Source organism: Benincasa hispida, chromosome 4 (genome assembly GCF_027475165.1).
Source record: "Benincasa hispida cultivar pf3 chromosome 4, pf3_genome.v1.1, whole genome shotgun sequence".
In the NCBI taxonomy this organism is placed as follows: domain Eukaryota; kingdom Viridiplantae; phylum Streptophyta; class Magnoliopsida; order Cucurbitales; family Cucurbitaceae; genus Benincasa; species Benincasa hispida.
The window spans coordinates 41,876,311-41,897,254 of NC_143481.1; the positions used below are offsets into that span (position 1 = coordinate 41,876,311).

General features: G+C 33.2%; 1 protein-coding gene and 1 pseudogene across 2 annotated transcripts; both read right to left on the reverse strand.

The window, feature by feature from the left end:
• Positions 1 to 1,544: 1,544 nt before the first annotated feature.
• LOC120076837 (uncharacterized) lies at positions 1,545 to 4,685 on the reverse strand. The gene is made up of 2 exons (XM_039030779.2): positions 3,921 to 4,685; positions 1,545 to 2,041 (listed from the first exon to the last, which is right to left on the reverse strand). The coding sequence occupies exons 1-2, from the start codon at positions 4,462 to 4,464 to the stop codon at positions 1,821 to 1,823; spliced, it is 765 nt and encodes a 254-aa protein (XP_038886707.1). The 5' UTR covers positions 4,465 to 4,685; the 3' UTR covers positions 1,545 to 1,820.
• Positions 4,686 to 18,327: 13,642 nt separating this feature from the next.
• On the reverse strand, positions 18,328 to 20,873 carry LOC150036714 (uncharacterized; annotated as a pseudogene). Its single transcript, XR_016529329.1, has 4 exons — positions 20,722 to 20,873; positions 20,409 to 20,633; positions 19,699 to 19,825; positions 18,328 to 19,526 (listed from the first exon to the last, which is right to left on the reverse strand). The product of XR_016529329.1 is annotated as an uncharacterized LOC150036714 (transcript).
• Between the last annotated feature and the right edge of the window lie 71 nt (positions 20,874 to 20,944).

Consider the following 20,944-nt stretch of genomic DNA (forward strand, 5'->3'; position numbering starts at 1 on the left):
CGTCGGAGACGGATGTCGAAGGTGGTCACCAACAGTTGTTGGAAAACTGTGACTAGAGGTTGGCAACAATGGTAGCTAGAAGTTGGCTACTTACGATCACCAAAAAACCATTGTCGAAAGTTAGCCAACCACAGTTGCTGGAAAGCGATCACCGAAGGTTGGCCAACAACAATTACTAGAAAAACGGTCGCCGGCAACGGTGACTGGAGGTTGATAGTTGTTGCTAGAAAACGGCTTCGGAAGTAGCTGAAAAATGGTGGTCAAAGGTTGGCCGGTGAAGATCATCGAAAAATGGTGACCGAAGGTTGGTTGACGACAATCACCAAAAAATAGTTACTAAAGGTTGGACGACAACGATCGTTTGAAAACAATGACAAGAGGTTGGCCGATGGAAGCCACCGTAAAGCGATGGTTGCCAGAAAGCGGTCATCAAAGGTTGGTAGGTGGCAATGCTGAAAAACAATGACCAGAGGTTGGTGCATCAGTTGAAGTTGGTCGACGACTGTCACTAAAAAACGGTCGTCGGAAGTTGGCCAACAATTGTTTCTAGAAAGCGGTCACTAGAGATTAACTAGCAGCGGTTACCGAAAAACGATCACCAATAGTTGGTTGTCGGAAAACATTGGGTCGAAAGTTGGTCGACAACAGTTATCGAAAAATGTCATCGGAAGTTAGCTGACAACGATTGTCAGAAAGGGGTCATCGAGAAATAGTGATAAAAGGTTTGTCTAGACGATCACCGAAAAATAGTCCTACGAGAGTTGACAGGTGGCAGTCATCGAAATATGGTCATAAAAAATTGGTCGATAACGGTTTTCAAAAAGTGATCGTCCGAGGTTGGTCGACAGTAGTTGCCGAAAAAACAATAGCTGAAAGTTGGTCACTAGCAATCGCCATAAAACAGTGATTGGAGGTTGACCACCGATAGCACCAGAGACCGTGGTCAGAGATTGGCTGGTGATTGTCATCAAAGACAGTTGAGGTTGGCTAACAGGGATCGCCGAAGGTGGTGCTTGAAGTTTTTCACTCAAAATTCATTATTCTAAAAGTTGATTTTAAGTGGTTATCTTAAACCAACTTATTTTATAAACTCGTTTTTCAAAATCCATTATAAGTGGTTCCCAAACACATGAATTCTTTTTGAAAAACTTATTTTTTAATTTAATCACTTGAAAACACAATCAAGTTTCAATCCCAAAAAAATTCACTTCGCAAAATTGTTAAATATTAAAAGTAAGAAACATCATAAAAGTTGAAGATTATTGGAGTTAAAATTTGAAAATATTTTACAAGTTAATAGTTAAAAGGAGAAGAAAAGAAGCTCAACGAAAATTTGAAAGATTTACCACAATAGATGGTATGTATTATGAACGACCATAAGATATTGATAACTTGAATAGAAAGTTTGAATCTCGATTTTTCAAGGACAATTAATTGCGAGGATAAGAGATCAAACTTCTTGAATCTCAACCTTTCTAATTTTATTTATTTATTTGTTTGTTGAAAAGAAGAAATATATATATATATATATATATATAACACTATTTTTAACCAAATAATGTTATTTTCATTATGATCACTTCTGTTTTTCAACACATATTTTCTCTAAGTTACAACATGAAGAAAAAGAAATGAAATAAACCTAACAGAAATTGAAGGACAAAATCCAAAATAGAAAGATGAAAGTTCTTGTTACAGAGAGTTTACTTGTTTACCTATTAATATTACCAGGAATCAATGTTCATCCAAGCAATAAGATATGCGAGGTTACAAGGGGAGGGGTTTGAAATTGTGGCCTATTATATTCATATTTTTGCTATTCAGCTACCAGAAAGAAGCTTAGAACTCACGTCATTGTCTCTCTTCTTCTTTGGAGCGGATAGCCGATGTTTTGACCATTCTTCCAAGGCTTTGCGATGAGAAGAATTCATCCGGATGCAAGGTCGTTTTTCCTTTATTATCTTCTCTGCATCTTTCCAATCTTCTGCCTCTCCTAGAGCCACTAATGCTGCACACGTAACCGCAACGCTTCTTCCGTGACCTGAAAAATAGGAAGAAAGATGTCGATATGACAATATCATTACCTTACTATGGTCACTATCGGAATGTAACAAGGTATTTGTTCCACGGACAGTGATTTCAAATATAACAAGAACACATCTTCTGTGACCTACCAGATTTTCAACTATAGAAACTGTGGAAACTTGAAAATGTCATATACAGAGGTCGAACGCATCTTTGGTAAACTGGAAGTTAAAAGGGGACATTCTACATCTAGTTTGAGTTCAATGGCTTTGGCTAAGACATCTCTACTGAGTTTGAATCCTCATCCTCGTATTTATACTGTAATATTCTTTTAAGGAAAAAGAAAAGAAGAAGAAAGAAAACCATTGGACAGTACTATTCTAAATTTGAAGTTAGCTCAGCATAAATATTACTATTTATTTGTGCAACCAATGCTTAAATTTTGTAAAGTTATAGTCGAAAATTGGGTATACTTAAATATGTTTGGTTTAGGGCGGTTATCAAATATAGTAAATGAACAAAAATATGTATAAATATAGTAAAATTTCACTGTTTATTGCGATAGATTGCGATAAACTACTATTTGTATCATGATAGACACAGATAGTAGTTTATCGCGGTCTATTGCGGATACTCTGATATTTTACTATTATTTATAAATATTTTCAGCAGTTTTGTCATTTAAAATAATTTTTCTTTCGTTAATGGATTTGTAATTCGCAATAATGAATATGCAGCTTGAGAGGATGTTCCCAAAGGTTTGGCTTATGTAATCCATAGGTTAGCGTACTAAGGGCCTGAGATAAATCAATATACCAAACCTAAAGTCAGTTTCACAACTTCAAATTATACCAACCTAACCCATGAACCAAGGACATAGTAATGTGCAAGAATAGAGCCTACTATGCCTAGCATGGTAAAAATTTCAACTTGTCAAAGAATTTCCACCAATACAATAGCAAAATGTCAGAACAGGTACAAACATTGGAAGAACAAGAAATTCCAGATAAAGAAACAGTGCAACCAACTCTAGTAAAAGAACAGCTGGAGGAAAAGAAAAAAAAACAATCAAGACGCAAAGCAGCATGGAGGGCACTATAAACAATTAGCAGTGCGGCGGGATAGGAGGTCGAAATCCAAGATTCTAGGAGGACATCAAATGGTCAGCCTAATGTATTATCATTATTTCAGCACGCTCTCTAAAAAAAAACCCATGAAATAGAATGCAAACTAAGAATCAAGTAAGAAGTGGTCCAAGCGATGAGTTCAGGTTGAACAAAAAATGAAAGTTCCTTCCATCCATCAAAGCACAGAAGTCCTAATCTTTCAGAAAATAGATTCCTATAATGAAAAGCGCATAACTACATGGATATGCTCACGTTAAAATTCTCCTTAAGAGGTATCGACAAGAAATTGGAATGCAGTAATATTGATTCATAAAAATACAAAAGAAAAGATTCTCTCTTGATTCAAACACTAAACTGGCAGGATAGGGATAGAGAAAGAGGAAAAAAGCGAAGTGAAAACATAAGCATCATAGTATCATCAATTAACAAACAATCATCACCGAAGCATAGTCATTCACTCAAATCCAGTTAACCAACCAGGGACAGAACCACCAAGAGCAAGCTAGATGGAAAACTTCAAACTCCTACACTTATCTATACAACCTTTTACCTCTACTAAACAAACTAAGTAGATGTTCGGGAGTGGTTTTGAAATTGTAAGAATCAAAAATTTTTTCATATTTAAAAAAGGTATCGGAGTGATTTTAACAATTTCAAAATCACTCCCAAAATGACCGGTAAACGCCCTTCTCCTTCTTTACTCCATCCCTATAAAATGCACAGGAAAATTAAAGCATTTCAACAAATCAGTACCGCAAGAGAGATTACCATAAGCACAATGGATGAACACTGGCTTCTTCTGCTCTCTTTTTCTACAAATCCACCGAACAGCTGATTCGATTTCTTGAGGCTGAGGAGAGCGTGTATCCCAAGTTGGAACACACAAATAACCTGAACCAGAAACGTCCAAACACCTTGGCAATTCACAAGTACAATCAACAATGGCAGGATTGCAAGGAGGCAATCTATCAGGTGAACTAGGCCACCCTCCAACAAATAAACCTTCACAAATTTCACTGTAAGGATCATCTCTACGGTACAATCCACGCAATGAAGGAAGATACCGAACGAAATACAAAAATGGACCAAAAATAATTATGGACCAAATTGGGAAAGTCCCATCTGATTTCTTCCCCAAAAGCAGGGGAAGATTGATAGATGGAAGAGAAGCAACTGAAACCAAGAGAGAAACTAAAGAAGCATATAAGAATTGAAACGATAACAATCTGAAACCATAGAATCTAAGAAATAGAAATAGAGAGAATAAGGTTGCTGCCTTCAACCCTATCAAAGATGAAAGTCCTGGTTTCATCGTTTTGAAACCTCAAAAATTTAGATTAATCGAAACCCAGAAAGAATTTTTCAGATTAGAAGATGAAATGGGATCTTACAGTTTGGAAATGTATTACGATCTTATGAAAACATAGAAGCCAAGGAGGACTGTGACCCACCAATCCTCGTTGAAATGAACCCCAAAGGAGAAATTATATTAATATTTTTCTTTATGATTCCGAAATTGATAGTATATGGTATGAATACTATCTCATTGTTTATTTTAGCTTTATACGCTCAAATTCGTAATAATTTAATATTTGAACTTAAAAAATAATAATTTAATTTTTATATTTTAAAATTTATAACGATACAATTCCTATCACGAAAAATATTAATGTTTCATTAAAATTTTTCTTATACGTTTTTAGATTGATAAAGATCAAGAATTGAATTTATTTATATACTATAAATACTAAGTTGTTATATAATCAAAAAATTGCACTTAATCTTGATGAAAATTTGCATAATAATGACTAAATAGTTACTTATTAAAATTCAATGATTAAATTGTTACAAATTTAAAAGCATGAGAATTAAATCATTGTCTACTAAAGTTATAGAATAAATTGTTACTCTCATGAAAGTTCAAGGACCAAAAGTGTTTTTAAACCTAATATTAATGATATAAGTTTTAATTAAAATTAATTATCCATCTATTAAAATTAATTTAATCACTTCTCGTTACATAGTAAGCTAGACATTTGGTCCACTGAGTGGAGCTAATATGTTAAAGTTAGTAAGTTTGTGTTTGGAATGTAGAGTTGTAAGATGAAATTCCTTGATAATTGTAAAAAAATAGATTAAGAGGAGAAATTGAATTTACTCGATAAATGTGAAAAGTAGAGATAAATGAAAAAAAAATAGAATTTCTTGATAAATGTAAAAAATAGAAAAATATTGAAATATGAAGTTATTCGATAAATGTGAAAACTTCAACTATTGAACATGAAGTTGTTTACACTAACTTAAAAAGTTGATGGGCCAAACGGCCCCTAGTTTTTATTTTATTTTATTTTTTATTTTTTACAAAGGTGTTAGGATTACTAAAAAGAGAGAGGGGTCTTAAGGTCCGAGGTCAAGGTACACATAAAGCACTATAACTGTTTGGGTTGATGCCCTAAATCTCGTGGTTTCGTAGATCATAAGTTATTTATACAATGAATTATTTATTTAATAAAATAAAGTGTTATTTTATTTGACATTTAGTATACATTAACCCAAAAACCAATAAACAAAGACCTTAGGTTATTTAGTGTAGCTTAAATATGTATGTGGTAGCATACAAGTGGAGCATGTTTAAGTAATAATCTGAATGGTCTGTAATAGATTGATCAGGCTGGGTACTTTATCTTGATGACACTATAGATACAGTCCACTTTGTAATTGTTACGATTGTTGTAAAGTGTTACAAATGATCTGATCCTGATCATTTCTGTGGAGACATGTGAGTGAGGGTATAAGACCAAACCACAAAATGATTAGTCTCTCTTTTCAACACCGTTACTTGAAAAGACTTACATATCACTAGAATGACCATATGTGACTTGACCTTAATCTTGTGAGTGAACTCCTGCCTATAAGGATGGTTCTTTGATTTGTATGGGTGAGAGTTGTCAGATTCTCCAACTCAATATGCCTACCATTTTGGGGATTCGTCCAAATGGGAAGCTGGGAACACAATTACACAAGATAGAATTCACTCATTGTTAGGGTAAGTAGATAAATTGCTCCTTTAAGAACTGATTTCGAGTCTTGAATAATGAGGCATCTCACCCTCTCACTGGTCAGAGAGGGGTCTATTTTATAGTTGACTATAACTAATTGTTCATTAGAGGGATCAGTGGTCTTAAAGAGTTAGATGTAATTATAGGGGTAAAATGGTAATTTTAACGTAGTTGTAGTTACGAGCAATTTATGAATGGTAAACTTATTGTTGATTGGTTATATCCAATTGATACAAAAATATATCTAAAGTACGAAGAGTGCGATTGTCGGTCTTTAGTGAAATGACCGGCATATAAATATTGATTAATTTAATTAAAGAGTTTAATTAATTAATTTCGTATCATTGAAATTTCTAATCTATAGGTTCATAAGGTCTCATAGTAATTTAGGCACAGGAAGAGCCAAAACTTTGAATATTAGATGAGCTAATTTACAAATAATCTCTCATGGATTTATTGGCGTTTGTCTGCTTTATTCTTTCCACTCAACGCCATTGATAGATGGAACTTCAACAGCAGCTAGGTTTGGAGTTGTGAGCATTATGTGGACTAAAGTTGTGAGCATTATGTGGAATAAAATTGCTTAAAGAACTCCATTGTAGGACAGGATCATAGAGAGTAAGAGGCCTCGTCCATCCAATCAATCTGGTGTAATTTCACTGCAACTATTTATTAGGCAAAAGGCGGTGTGTACAAGACCTGGGAACAAATTCTCCACTGAGATTCTTATTAGTGAAAAATAGCCCTAGCTAGATTCACTCCCTATTGGTCGATTTCAATTACATCTCGCTCGGTCGAGCTGTCCATCCAACCCGGAATCCAATGAAGCGATGGTTAACCCCTTTTTTTTAGTGATTGTCATACAAAGGTCGGGAGACCGTGCAAATGGTTAACTTGATGACTTCGCTTCGATCTCTTCACATACCAGAAAGAAAAAGATGAAGGACAGACCAAAAAACAGGGACCGATACCAACTTGCCCAAAATGGAAACGCCATGGATCTTTTAAGCCACCATGGAATGCATCACAACAACGGGGAAGGAGTCCATCTATCTGCCTAGCTTTGGTAGATTTCCTCCAATGCAATCCTTTGCTAGCTCAATAAGGGTTAAATGAGAATAAATTAATTTTGGATTAATTTGAATTATTCAAATTAATTAAAGGAAGTTAATTGTATGCGATGCAATTAATATAAAAAAAATATTTCAAATGACAAAACTGCTGAAAATATTTACAAAATATAGCAAAATTGCAAAATCTATCAATGATAGTCACTGATTGACACTAATAGACTAAATTTTGTTATATTCATATTAAAACTATAGGTTATATGAGAGAAAATAAAGTTAGTTTATACTATATATGATATAATATAAACTATAGGTTATATTATATGCGATATAATATAAGTTTGTTTTAATTATATTATTTTAATATAATTAAAATTTAAAATAACTCCTTCATGTAACTCCCCACATCTCTCATATACAGGTACACAGAGTTTAAAGAATACGTGTGAAAACATTTGGGTGAAAACTATTTGCATCCTCTTCCTCCTTGAGAAAAGTTCTCTAAAAAAGTTACTCTTTTCTCCCTCACAAAAATTATTAAGAACAACCCACAATAAAAGGATACGTCAGTACTCATTGCTGAAAAGATCACATCCTAATTTTAACTTTACATAACGCGTAAAGAATATATGTGATGGAAACAGAATACACATGAACAATTAAGCATGGTATATATATATATATATATATAATCTAAGAAGAAGAAAATATTCGGAAAACATATCCTTGAAGTCTACTCTCTTCATGATTGCCTCTCCAAAAACTTCGAACATGAATAACAAAAAACACGACAACAAGTGTTCACCACCAGGTAGAGACCTCAGTATTCTCGGGGTAGAGAACCGTAGAGAGTTTGTGGGCTTCTTTAAATAATTTGGAGAGGAAATGATTTTTTCTTTTTTAAAGAAAAACATTTTTTTTCAAAACTTTCAACTACTTCAATATTTTCAACACCTTACAACTCCAACACATTTTGAAGTATTTATAATAGTGCAAGTGGAAGATGAAAGAACCTTTCTTTTCATCTTCAAATAATAATGAGAGAATTTATTAAAGAAAATGAAAGGTTTATAAGTTATTTGAAGAAAATGAAAGGTTTATGTAATTAAAAATACATATAATTAAATAAAACTAATTTTTATTTAATTTATGTATACTTTAATTTAGTATTATATATATATATATATAAACAAATCCTCTCAAATATCTAATATGAATCAAATTCATATTAAGATTATTTTTTTTTCTTTTTCTCTTTCTCTTAAATTATATCTCATACAATTTTATATAAATAATTCTCTTTATTAATTTAAACAATTCAAATTAATCTCAATTAATTCAATGTTCATTTTATTCCAATTAAGCTGAGGAGGACCTTATGAGCAAGCTCCATGGTACTTGATTAATTAATCAAACTCTTGATTAAATTAATCAACTTCTATTAACTGTCAGTCACTCCACTAAAGACTGACAGCTACACTCTCCGCACTACAAATATATTTTTAGGTCCATTGGATATAATTAATCAACGATACATTGATCCTTCACAAATTGCTCGTAAGTACAACTGGGCCAAAATTAATGTTTTGCTCCTGTAATTACATCTAACTTCTTAAGTACCACTGATCATAGAATAATAAGTCATAGTCCAACTATGACCAAGCCCCTCTCGAGCCAGAAGAGGGTGTGGCGCCATATTGTTTAAGTCTTGTTATCAGCTCTAAAGGAAGAAATTTGTCTACATTCTCTAACTATAGAAAATGAGTGAATTTCTTCTCATGTAGCTGTGTTCTCAGCTCCCTAATTAGACGAATGACATATTAAGTCAACAAAACTGGCCATTCTCACGTATACAAATCAAAGGACCACCTTCATAGACAGGAGTTCACAACTCACTCAAGATTCAAATCAAGTCACCTATGGTCATCTTGATGAATTCCAAGTCTCATCTATCAACAGTGTTATATGGAGAGACTTTATATTTCATGGTCCAGTCTTAAACAAATTATTTGCATAGAACACCCCTACTCACATGTCTATACATGAATAATCAAGATCAAATCATTTGTAGCACTTTACAATAATTAAAACTATAAAGTAGCTCGTATTCTTAGTGTCGCTATGATTAAGTACCCAGCCTTATCCATCTACTACAGACCGTTTAGGTTATCACTTAAACATGATCTGTCTATATGTCTCTATATACATGTTTAAGTTTCAGAAAATAACCCTGGATCTTAGTTTATTGATTTTTGTGGATAAATGCAACTAAATGATAAATAAAATACCTCTTTACTTTATCAGATAAATAAATTATTTGTACAATACAGTTACAACTACAAGACCCACGAGATTTAGGGCATCATCCTCAACACACAACTCCTTCTTGATTCTCACCTTGAGAATAGCGAGGAAGTTACTTATGGTGGTGTCCAAGAGATATGTCTTTTGCTGTGTTCATAAAGAAGTGTTCGTGATACAGAGGAGTTCATGATTCCGTGAGAGGAAACGTAAAGAGTATTTTTCTTCAAGGGTAAGTTTTTTGTGTCCCTTTCCTCTCAGTGATTTAATTAGAAAGCATGCTTAGACTTTTTGTTCCTGTTTATCCTGTCTCTTCTCTATTTTCTCTGATTTAAGATATGTTCCAAAAACAAGTTTACCGCTACAAAGGCGATCAATCGCTTCCGCATCAAGAATACAATTTCTTCAATAATGAAAAAGAAACAAACAAAGACTAAAACCAACCAAATACATAAATAAAGCACAAACAAATCAAGGGAAAAAGTCCCAAAGAGAAGAGGTCATTTTAATCCCTGCAAGAGAAGTCTCAAGCCACTTAAAACCACAAATCAAAATCTCAGATTGAACAACCTCACTAATCACTTGGGGATGGCACAATGTAACACCATGGACAAACAAATTATACTCATGTCAAACATGATAAATAACTAACATCAAACAATTCATTACATAGCATGTTTATTAAATTAAAAATATTAATATAAAAAACACACATTCTTCAAAACTTAATGATTAAATAGGTAGTGTTAAAAGATTAAATTCTTAATTTAAGATGACATGATATAGTTGTTAGGTAACTTAGGTTACGTGTGAAAGAATTTTAAAACTCCATTAAGTGGGAAAGATAATTGGAAGTTTTTATACACACGACAGTTTTTTTTTTTTTTTTCGCTAAATTATTAAAAACGCCTAAAAATTGTGTTCTTTATGTCAAAAATATCTCTAAACTTTCAAAAGTTTCAAAAATACCTTTAGACTTTCAAAAAGAGTTAAAAAATATATACTTTTACGGTTTGTTTTAGATGAAAACTCTTAATGGTTTTTTTCCAAAAATAACCTTGAAAAATATCCTTAAACTTAGAGAAAAGTTTTAAAATATCCCACCATTATTACATGAACAAAAATCGTTAATATATCATTGCAAAAATATGTCTAAATTTTCAAAGTTAATTCTTAACTTAAAAAAATTTAAAATAAAATTAAAACAAAAAAGTCTTGCCATTTATCTACACCTCATCATTTCCCTCTTCCACTTCCTTTCTCTCTTCTACTTCCATATATGACCTAACATTTCTGAAAGATTATAACGAAAGCATCAAGGGGATTAACTACCTTAGGATTTAAATGTTTTAACAAAGTTGTACATTAGTAGTTGAGTGTGTGTTAATAGTCAAATACGTCCTTTTTGCATTTGGTTAATTATCATTTTGATAAGTTTTAATGGAAGATTTTGATTTTGAAAATTTGTGAAATTTTATTATTTAACTTGAAGTTTTGATTTATATTTTGCTGTGAGAAAATAAGAGGATACATGTATATACATACATACATGTATATATATAAAAAGAGATCTATATGAAAAATAAGAGGATATGTATATAACTTATTTTAAATTTGATTTTTTTTCATATTAAAAAAACTTCAAAAAAATTGTTCACTATACTATATATATATATATGGTTTAAAATATTGATGCAACTTTTGAAAATTTGAGGATATTTTTTAAATGACTATTAACAGTTTTGGTTCATATATTAAAAGTAAGGATATTTTTTTAAGTTCTTTTTTTAAAAAAAAGTTTAAGGACGTTTTTGAAATTTCTCAAAGTTCAAGGGTATATTTAAAATAAAATACTAATAGTTTTTATCCAAAACTAACGGTAAGCTTTTTTTTTTTCTTTCTTAATTTCAGGATTTTTTTAAAAACTTTTAAAAGTTCAAGAGCATTTTTGACATAAAATATAAAGTTTTAAGAATATTTTGTATAATTTAGTTTTTTTATAAATATTTAATATATTAATTAAGATTACATCAGAGTTTCAAAAGTCTTTAGAAGAATTAATATTTCATTATTAACTATAATTAATGATAAATACATATTTCAAAACTAATATATAGAGATACATGGATTTTATATTGAGGCTATTTATGTCATTACTCTACCTATGATCATAACTCAAGTTGATGGATACATTTAAGGGTGTGTTTGGTATGTGATAAAAGTAGAGAGTTGAGTTGAGTTGAGTTGATAATTATTATCTGGAGAGTTAAATTATCTGGGGAGTTAAATTGTCTATGTTTGTTGTGCAGAGTTGAGTTGAGTTGGTAATTATTGTCTGTGTTTATTGTGCAGAGTTGAGTTGAGTTGGTAATTATTGTATGTATTTGTTGTGCAGAGTTGAGTTAAGTTGAGTTGGAGGATCTGATGCAGTTTTTTTGTGAATGAGATTAGTTCTATTTTTTTCTGTTTGTTTTTTATTTCATTCTTTTATTTTTTTAGTTTTATGCTTTGCTATTGTTGATTAATTTTCAAATATACACGTATTTTCTCAAATCATTTATGACATAAACTGGACAATCTCAATTTTTTTCTCAATTTGTAGAACATAATAGATTATTTCTCATATATTCTTTTCAAAAACTGTAATAATTCTAATTCTGTTCAATCGGTAAAACATACCAACAAAATATATTTCATATTGCTGCTCAATTAATTGGTATATTGTATATTGTATGTATATATATTGAAGGTATATATATTTCATATTGAATGTTTGTATGTATATATATCCAAAAAAAAGTTCACAAAATATATGTTCTTTTCGATCCTTATAATATTAGTTATATTTACAAACACAAAAATTACATATTTTCAAGTATGTAAAAGTTATCATTCTTTTCGACATTACAGTCCATTGTCCATTTGTTGTTATCCAAAAGAACTATAAACAAAATATAGGGGTATGGTCAGTCTACATGTTTTTTCCTAGTAGACGGAGGCAGTACCTCTTCCGTGCGTGTTCTGGTACTGCAAGGAAGCAATCTATCTTCTGAATGTCTGTGACAACAAGGTCAATAAGGGTGACGTGATCATCCTCATCCAGGCCATCAATGCTGTATATGGCATTTACTACTTCCTTCCTACGCTTGAACTCCAGCTCATACTTCTCCTTTTGCCACGATGCAAGTCTACCCATGTGTGTACTCTGCATTTCAACAGTCGATCTCATGATGTTGACCATTTCAGTTTTGAATGATGTCCTCTCCCTCTTACTGTCTCGAGATGACTCGGTAGGTACATTCGCTCTACCTGTAGATTGCTCTACTGGCTCTTCATCTATTTCATCTTGATTTAATGGTGATTATGTCTAGCGAACCTCAGAGGTGTGACAGTCCTATGATCCAAGTTGAATCTCATCTTCAAACTCTCTGAATGCATTTGTCGCCATCACGTATGGGTCCTCACTTGATTGCCCTACTGCTCTGTCTTTCCCAAATACGGTGGAGAGGTCATCGTAATGTGGGAATGGCTTGTTCCACATCCCCTTCGCATTGGGATGACTCTGCATTGATACGTATACACATTATTAATATTTATATTATAACACGTATCCGTACATTTTTTTTTCTAGAATCTTACCCGAACCCAAAGATCGAAAATCTCTCTCTCGACTTGGACACATTTGAACTCCTCGTTTCAGCCGAACCCCGACTGACTTAACATCTCTGATACTGCGTTGTATTGTTTCTTCAGACTCCTCACCTTGCACTCAATGGTATTCTGATTCAGTACGCACCCGGACACTTTCTCATGCAAAATTCGCTCTAAGTGTTGTAGGTATCCTGGTCGAAACGTCCCATTATCGAACTTCCAACCAGTCTCCACCAAATACAATAGAGCTTCCACCAACTTAGTGTCCTCCACCTTCGACCATACGTGTTTAGACTTCTTACCATTGCCTGCCATTATGCTGCATGCATATGTTTGTTGAATGAAAAGATGCTATAAATTAAACACATGCACAAACAAAGGATAAACTGCTGAAATTATATGTTCCAATTTAACTTGTTCACACAGAGTCTTGGTATAAAACATTTTCACAACATACTTGGAATGTTCCATAATTAAATTTCATTCAGTAATAAAAGAAAAGTAAGCAATGAACATTGAATAATCAGGCTCTTTGCCATTGAGTAAACATTTTGACTACTAAGTCATCCCTAAACTTGGTCCATTCCTATGATGATTCAAAAAATTCAATATGATCCACATCAAGACCAACTGATGCAAAATTTTCCTCATCGGGCACATCAAGCATTGCACCGATTCCCGATCTCCCTTGTGATCAAGTTGTGATAAGGCAACATGCAGTTATTGTTCGACATTGGACTTGTATTGGGTAGAATGATTTTTCCCTAAGAATAGCCCACCGCCCCTTTAGCAACCCAATCGTTCACTCGATAACGTTCCTTGCTAAAGAATGTTTCATGTTGAAAAATTCTCTTGCAGTTTTTGGTGCGTTTCCTACTCCACGCCAATCGGAGATATGGTATCGTTCCCCTCTGTACGGCACCAAGAATCCTTCAGCGTTGGGGAATCCAGCATCACATAGGTAATAGTATCCTATACACGTTTCGAAATGTCATGCATTGTGGCAGGTACGAATGTTTAAATAACGTATACGGTATTATAATACCCTTTGGAACCCTCAATCCGTACAGTCACGAAACTGCATCCCTAAGAACCCTTGAATCGGCTGCAGACCCTTCCCACCTTGGCAAAACGAAGACGAACTCCCCATTTTGATCACACACCGTAAGAACGTTTGTGGCAATCTCTCCCTTTCTCATCCTATATCGAGGTCAATCGATGACACTAACATTCACTTTAATGTATGTGTCATCTAATGCACCTAGACAATTCTGTTTCTCTCAAGTGATCAGAATGAATTAAAAAAAATCTATTGTTGCATGCATATTTATGACGTATTCATGTAAAAAACTGAGTACTTTTTGTACCTGAAACCACTTCCATCTTCCATCGGTGCATGTATTTGTGATCGGTTCTGGTTTTCTTAACAAAACAGTGTGAAGTTGTAAGACTGCCCTAAGAACTGCATTGAAATATCTCGAAACTGTCTCACCAGACCTCGAAAAGTTTTTGCGTACCACTCGATTCTGTGTGCAAGAATGTGTAAGAATATCACAACCATCTCTTCGACGTCCATACATCTTGTTGGTTCCAAACAACCAGTCGACCGTAGCAGTTACATAGAATCGTAAAGGTACGTCTATCCATTCAGGTGCTTTCACGACATGCCAAGTCACTCTCGTAAATTAGGCGAAAGAAGGTCAACTGCTTAATGTAGTGCCTAGCATATGTCGGTTGTCTCTCTATCCTTCGTTAATTGTTCAATAACGTGGTTAGTGTTATGAACAACTATATTTGAGAGTGTGAAATAATTCTCATGATCGAAAAGAGGTCTTCAACAGTATCCATCTTTATAGGGAAAGGGATACACAAGTTGTTCCTGAAAGGGTAAGGTATTTGGCGGATTATGTTTCATGATTAAGAAAGAATAGAAAACGATGTCAAGCGTCGGTATTGGGCATATTGGGTTATAGTTTAGATTTATGATGTTATTTCCCAATGAGGATCTCGCTCATGAGAAGGATCTTGCTCGTGAGGAGGATCTCGCTTCATTGTTTTTCACCCATTGAAATGAACTTATTATTAGATAAAAAAAAATTACATAATAGTACTATTTCACCCATAATTCATAAAAAAAAAATTGAGAAATATCAGATAAAAAATATAATGTCGCCAACCATTAATAAAAAACAAATTGTGAACTAGTATTTCAAAAAAAATGTAACCAACAGTTAACAAATAACATATTTCCATAAAAAAAAATAAAAAAATAAGTCCTAAAAAAAAGGGAGATACTCTGAACCTCAAAATAACAAACCTCCTCAAACTAATTAGGAATGATTTGTGCAATTAGTTTGGACCCCACAAAAAACACAAAATAATGATAGTCAGATTAGAAATAAAATAAAATAAATTAAACTAAGAAGTAACCAACAAAAAAAATAAATTTAACTAAAGAGTAACCAACAAAAGCATACCTTTTTTAGTGGAGAAAGATAGTAGAAATATGAAACGTGGAAAAAGACAGTGAAAATATAGTGGAGAAAGACAGTGGAAATATAAAACGTATGGGTGGGAAGTCATCTATAAATAGAAGAGGGAGAAAGAAATGGTTGTTGGAGAGAGTTTGGTGCATTTATTAAAGAGTGAAATTAATTTGAGTGTTAGTTGAAAGTAAGCAGCAGCCACGTTGGTAGTAAAGTCAAGTAAATACAAATAGTAAAGTCAAGTAAATAGAAATAACATATTTCCATTAAAAAAAAATTAGGATCTCGCTCATGAGGATCTTCATGAGCGAGATCCTCATTTTTAGCGAGAATTCCTTCTAGAGCGAGATCCTCATCACAAAATTTGCGAGATTCGCTCATGAGGAGGATCTCGCTCATGAGGCTGCTCTCGCTCTCTCCCACTTTCTCGCTGGTCTTGCTCTCTCCACTATCGCTCTTTTCAACTTTCTCGTTGGTCTTGCTCTCTCCCACTTTCTCACTCAAAATCTTGCTCTCAATGATCTCGCTGGTCTCGATCTCAATGATCTCGCCAATCTCACTCTCAATGATCTCGCTCTTAGCTCATATTTCTCCTTTTGCCACGATGCAAGTCTACCTATGTGTGTGCTCTGCATTTCAACAGTCAACATTTCTAGCGAGATTTCCTTCTAGAGCGAGATCCTCATCACAAAATTAGCGAGATTCAGCCTACATTTCTAGCGAGATTTTTCAAAGCGAGATTCAGCCCACATTTCTAGCGAGATTTCCTTCTAGAGCGAGATTCTCATCACAAAATTAGCGAGATTTCACTTGTACAGGGTTGAAGTTTCGACTTATGTACAACCCTTTATACATATTGTTTCCAAGTTTTTTTTGTTTGTCGATTTATGTATGTCGAAACTTCAACCTACAACAACCCTAATATACATTGTTTCCAAGTTTTTCTTTGTTTATCGAGTTCTCAACGTTCGACCTCTACATCAATCCAATCCTCAACCCTCGACTTCTAGCAAAACAACAATATTTCTCTAATATAAAAGGCCTAATATTTCTCTAATATAAAAGATCTAATATTTCTCTAATATAATAAGTTTTGAAAACAATCATATTAATATAAAAGGTCCTAGTTTTGAGTGGATAAAAAATGAGAGTTTTGAGTGGGTAAAAAAGGGTTTTAATAACCCATAGATTTTCTTTATGGGCTTAACAAACATGGGTAATAAATACTCATACAACTCAACTCAACTCATACCCATTTATCAAACACCCCCTAATTAAGTAGAGATTTTAGGAATTGAGAGAGACTAACCTAGGGATGAGTGGGGGAGTGAATGTGGAATTAAGAGAGGTGGCTAGGAGAGAGGAAAATGTATAATTAAGAGAGATGAGTGATTGAATGTTGGAAAATTTTGGTATTTAAAAAAATCAAGGTTAATATCGTCTAAAAAAAATTATCCTATTCGTGTTAGTTTTCTAAATCACGCCTAGTGTTATAATCATACTTGTTCAAGATGTGTTGCTCATGAAGGCATGTTCAAACCAACTCATCTTGATTACACTTTTATATTACCTATTTCATTAGGTAAGTTAACTTACTTTTCTTGTACTTTTTGTTGTGGCTCCTCACTATTTTCACATGCAAAGGTAGCAGTGACAATTTTACTTACATTTATATTTAGAGTCATATACTATTAAGTCATTATTATCCTTTATTGTTTTCTAGCCTACATTTTTTAAAATCTTTTTCTCTAAAATGGGATGGAGGTTGCAAGGTACGTCCGTTGTACCACCTACTATCCAAATTAGAATTGAGTGACTTGTTCATAGGTGAGAACAAATATTGCACAATTGAATTTGCCTGATATGTGATTTTTCAATTTTTTATAATATTTAATTAGTTCTAGAAACTAATGTTTTACATGGTTCAAAACGGTTAACCATCCAATATTGAAGGGATTCATGGGGTTCCCTCCTTTGATTTCTGTTTTTAAGTTTTTTCTATTCTTTGTCAAACAAAATATAGATTCATACCGATGGAAAACATCGTGTTAAAAACCCTACTTAAATTTGATTTGGCATATATATTTTCAGATACCAAATCAAATTTAAACAGAAAACTCATGCTGAAGGGAAACATTGTGTTAAAAACCCTACTTAAATTTGATTTGGCATCTAAATTTTAGATTTTTCACCTATTCCATTTTGAAAATTTTTAATATCTATTTTAATTTTAAATTTTGATAGATAACTTGTACTAGCATGTTAATATGAATGTGGTTTTATACTATAGGTTAAAAGACAAGATCGAACAAATAAAAAAATAGATTATTTTGCAAGAACTACAATAGTTCTTAAAAAGCTCGCTGACTACAATAATATAATATTATGTAAGTTAAAAGATCACAATGAAACAAACATAAAAAAACTCAGACCAAAATATACCATTTAACAAAAATAACAGATGGGCCAACATGTGAATTGCCATTTATTTACTAAACTTTGCAAAATTTTAATTGAATTTATTTCATATATTTAACTAGAATTACTCAAGTAACTATTCATTGACCATACTTCAACATCTAGACATTATCATCCATTAAAACATAACTCAATAAATATGAGATCTATTTCATTTTGTAGTCGAGTTCAATTTAGCAACAACCATAACTTCGATATAGCTCCCTTTTCTTCTAAAAAAAATTGTAAGAAATGGTACAAAACTTAGTACAAGGTCTTTCTAATGGCCAAAACCAGACAGATAGAACACAAGTCAAAAAAAAAAAAAAGAAGAAGAAGAAATCAACTGGCAAGATTGTAGGGAGCTTGAACATCTCCATAAGTTAATAACAAGATGAATCAGAACAGGATAAAACTAGAAACAGAAATTATAAGGTCTCATTTTCTGCTGCTTCCATTATCCTTCTCACCTATTACATATAACTGAAGCAATTGCTGCTGTTTTTTAATCTTTACAAATTTAGAAGACATTTTCAACTTATTGGTAGCACCAGAAAGCTTACTGTATTCTGGACCTTCATTTATGGCCTTTGGCTTCAGCAATTGTTTCTCCCACAAAAGCAGTTTCCGGGATCTGGATCCAACCGCACCTGTTCGTTTACGTATTCGTCAGGAGACTTGGTCCTTCAAAGATAGCAGCTTTCCTTTAACCTATGGTCGATTTGAAATGAGAATGTATTCAGAGTTTCGAGTAGCAGAGCATTTACATGTTAGAGATAACCAACATAAGGTAGAACAAAATACTCTTAAGAATATGAGATTGACACCTCAAATACTTCGTTAGAAAAAACATTACCTATAAATATAAGTTCATATTAAGCATACGCAAGCAAAAGTGATCGGGAAAGTGCATAAATCATCATCAGGGGAGTTCAAAAATCCTGAAACTGTAACAAGAATTTTAAGGCTAAATGATAATTGAAATAAGGTCGTCCTGTTCACCATTCAATTTACCAAATAGGAAAGGAAGCAGAAACCGAAATATAAACAAACTCACATGAACTCGGAAACTGATTACCTAAGTAAATAAATAAAGGAAAACAACAAAATAGGGTTCCCGTCCATATCTAACCCCATGTTGCCAATTGTTCAGGTGCAGTTATTAGAATGGATTAATAAAAGGAAAAACCCATCAACATGAACTTTACTCTCCACCAAAAATATACCTCAAGATGCAGCACCACAATTTTGAAGGCACATCATGAACTTGAAAAAGAGAGAGACAAAGATTCATGTAAAAGAATATTCTGTTTCGTTCTTGATAGAGAATGTAGTTATTGCAGGCCCATGCTGTAATGCACAAACAAAAAGGAAAACCCATACAAGTCAATCAAGGATGAAGAAAATCATAACATTGAGAAAATAATTACTAATCCAGATTTTTTTTTTTCTTTTTCTGAGTTCTACTTCTAACAACTTCAGAGGTGGAGAATCGAACCATCAATCTTTAAGATGGTCATTTATGTTTTATCCTTAAGCTTATAGTTAATAGTAGAAACCAAAATAAAGTACCGAAAAAGTGAAAAGCCCACAGGGATCATGCTCCTCAGGCCAATTACTCTACTCCACAAAATGATTAAAAACCGGACCTGTAAAAAAAAAGTCTTCCAAAAAGTCTCCTGTCCAACAGATGCAATCCACAGGCGCTTCTATCCACGACCTAAGCCTGAAGCCTGCTCCTTGAAGTACTTGTAAAACAGATAAAAGGCCAAAGAAAAGGAGGAAATGGACGCATATGAAACATAAAACTGGCAAGGCTAAGCAAAAAGAGTAAAATGTACAAGATCCACGGTGGAGCTACCAATCCAATGATCATTTTATTAAGAGAGGGAGAAAGCGAGAGAACAAAAAATGAAAGAGAAACAAATGAAGAAATGAAAAATAACTAATTAAGCCTTGTGAACAGCTGTTTAATCGGACAGAGAATCATTACAGTGAGTAGGGTCATATAATCGTGAACAGTGCATCCAACTATGACTGAGATGATATTTTAAGCTTTACCATCACTCCGTGCAAGAGATAATGCTTATCCCGGAAACAATAAAGAAATTAGCAGAAAAACAGGACAAAAGTAATAAATGATATCAATTATGAATTAAGTGTACAAAGAACCATACCATACATCAATTTTCTACATAAGACATTGCAATAACGAAACAATATACATCTTACCACTTGTATGAAGGGTGCACTATGACAGGCAGTGGCGGGTAGACAGCAAGAATCTTCTCCTACCAATTGCAACAGGCAACAAAAATGGAAATCCTGAAGTTCCCACAATTTAACTCAAATAACAGGAAGAAAATCAACTTTAGAACAGTGTTGCAATAAAAATTGTTCTCTGACTGCCAACAGCTCCCTGACTTCAGTGGCAACAAGAAGGGAGAGGAACCCACCCTGACTAAACCAAAAGAAATTAAAATTATGTTTTCATCCAGGGAATTTAGTTCTAGAATTGGTAATAGATAATCAAAATATAAGTGACCTCCAAGCTTCCATATTTTCAGAAAAAGTGTACTATTAATTGCATTGAACTCTGCAGAAGCCCTGTGACGTTGCTGAATTCCTAGAATGGAGGATATAAGAATCAAACGTGCTGCAGAGCTCACAATCCAACAAAGTAAGAGCAATAACTAGCAACTATATCATTAGTAACAGTGTAAGTATTGAAATACCATCACTGGCCACATTCTGCATTGGCATGCAGG

Coding starts and splice junctions, on each gene's coding strand:
- LOC120076837 (XM_039030779.2), bottom strand. CDS start 4,464: ATGAAACCAGGACTTTCATCTTTGATAGGGTTGAAGGCAGCAACCTTA. Junction 2,042..3,920: donor GTTCATCCATTGTGCTTATG/GTAATCTCTCTT, acceptor CCTATTTTTCAG/GTCACGGAAGAAGCGTTGCG.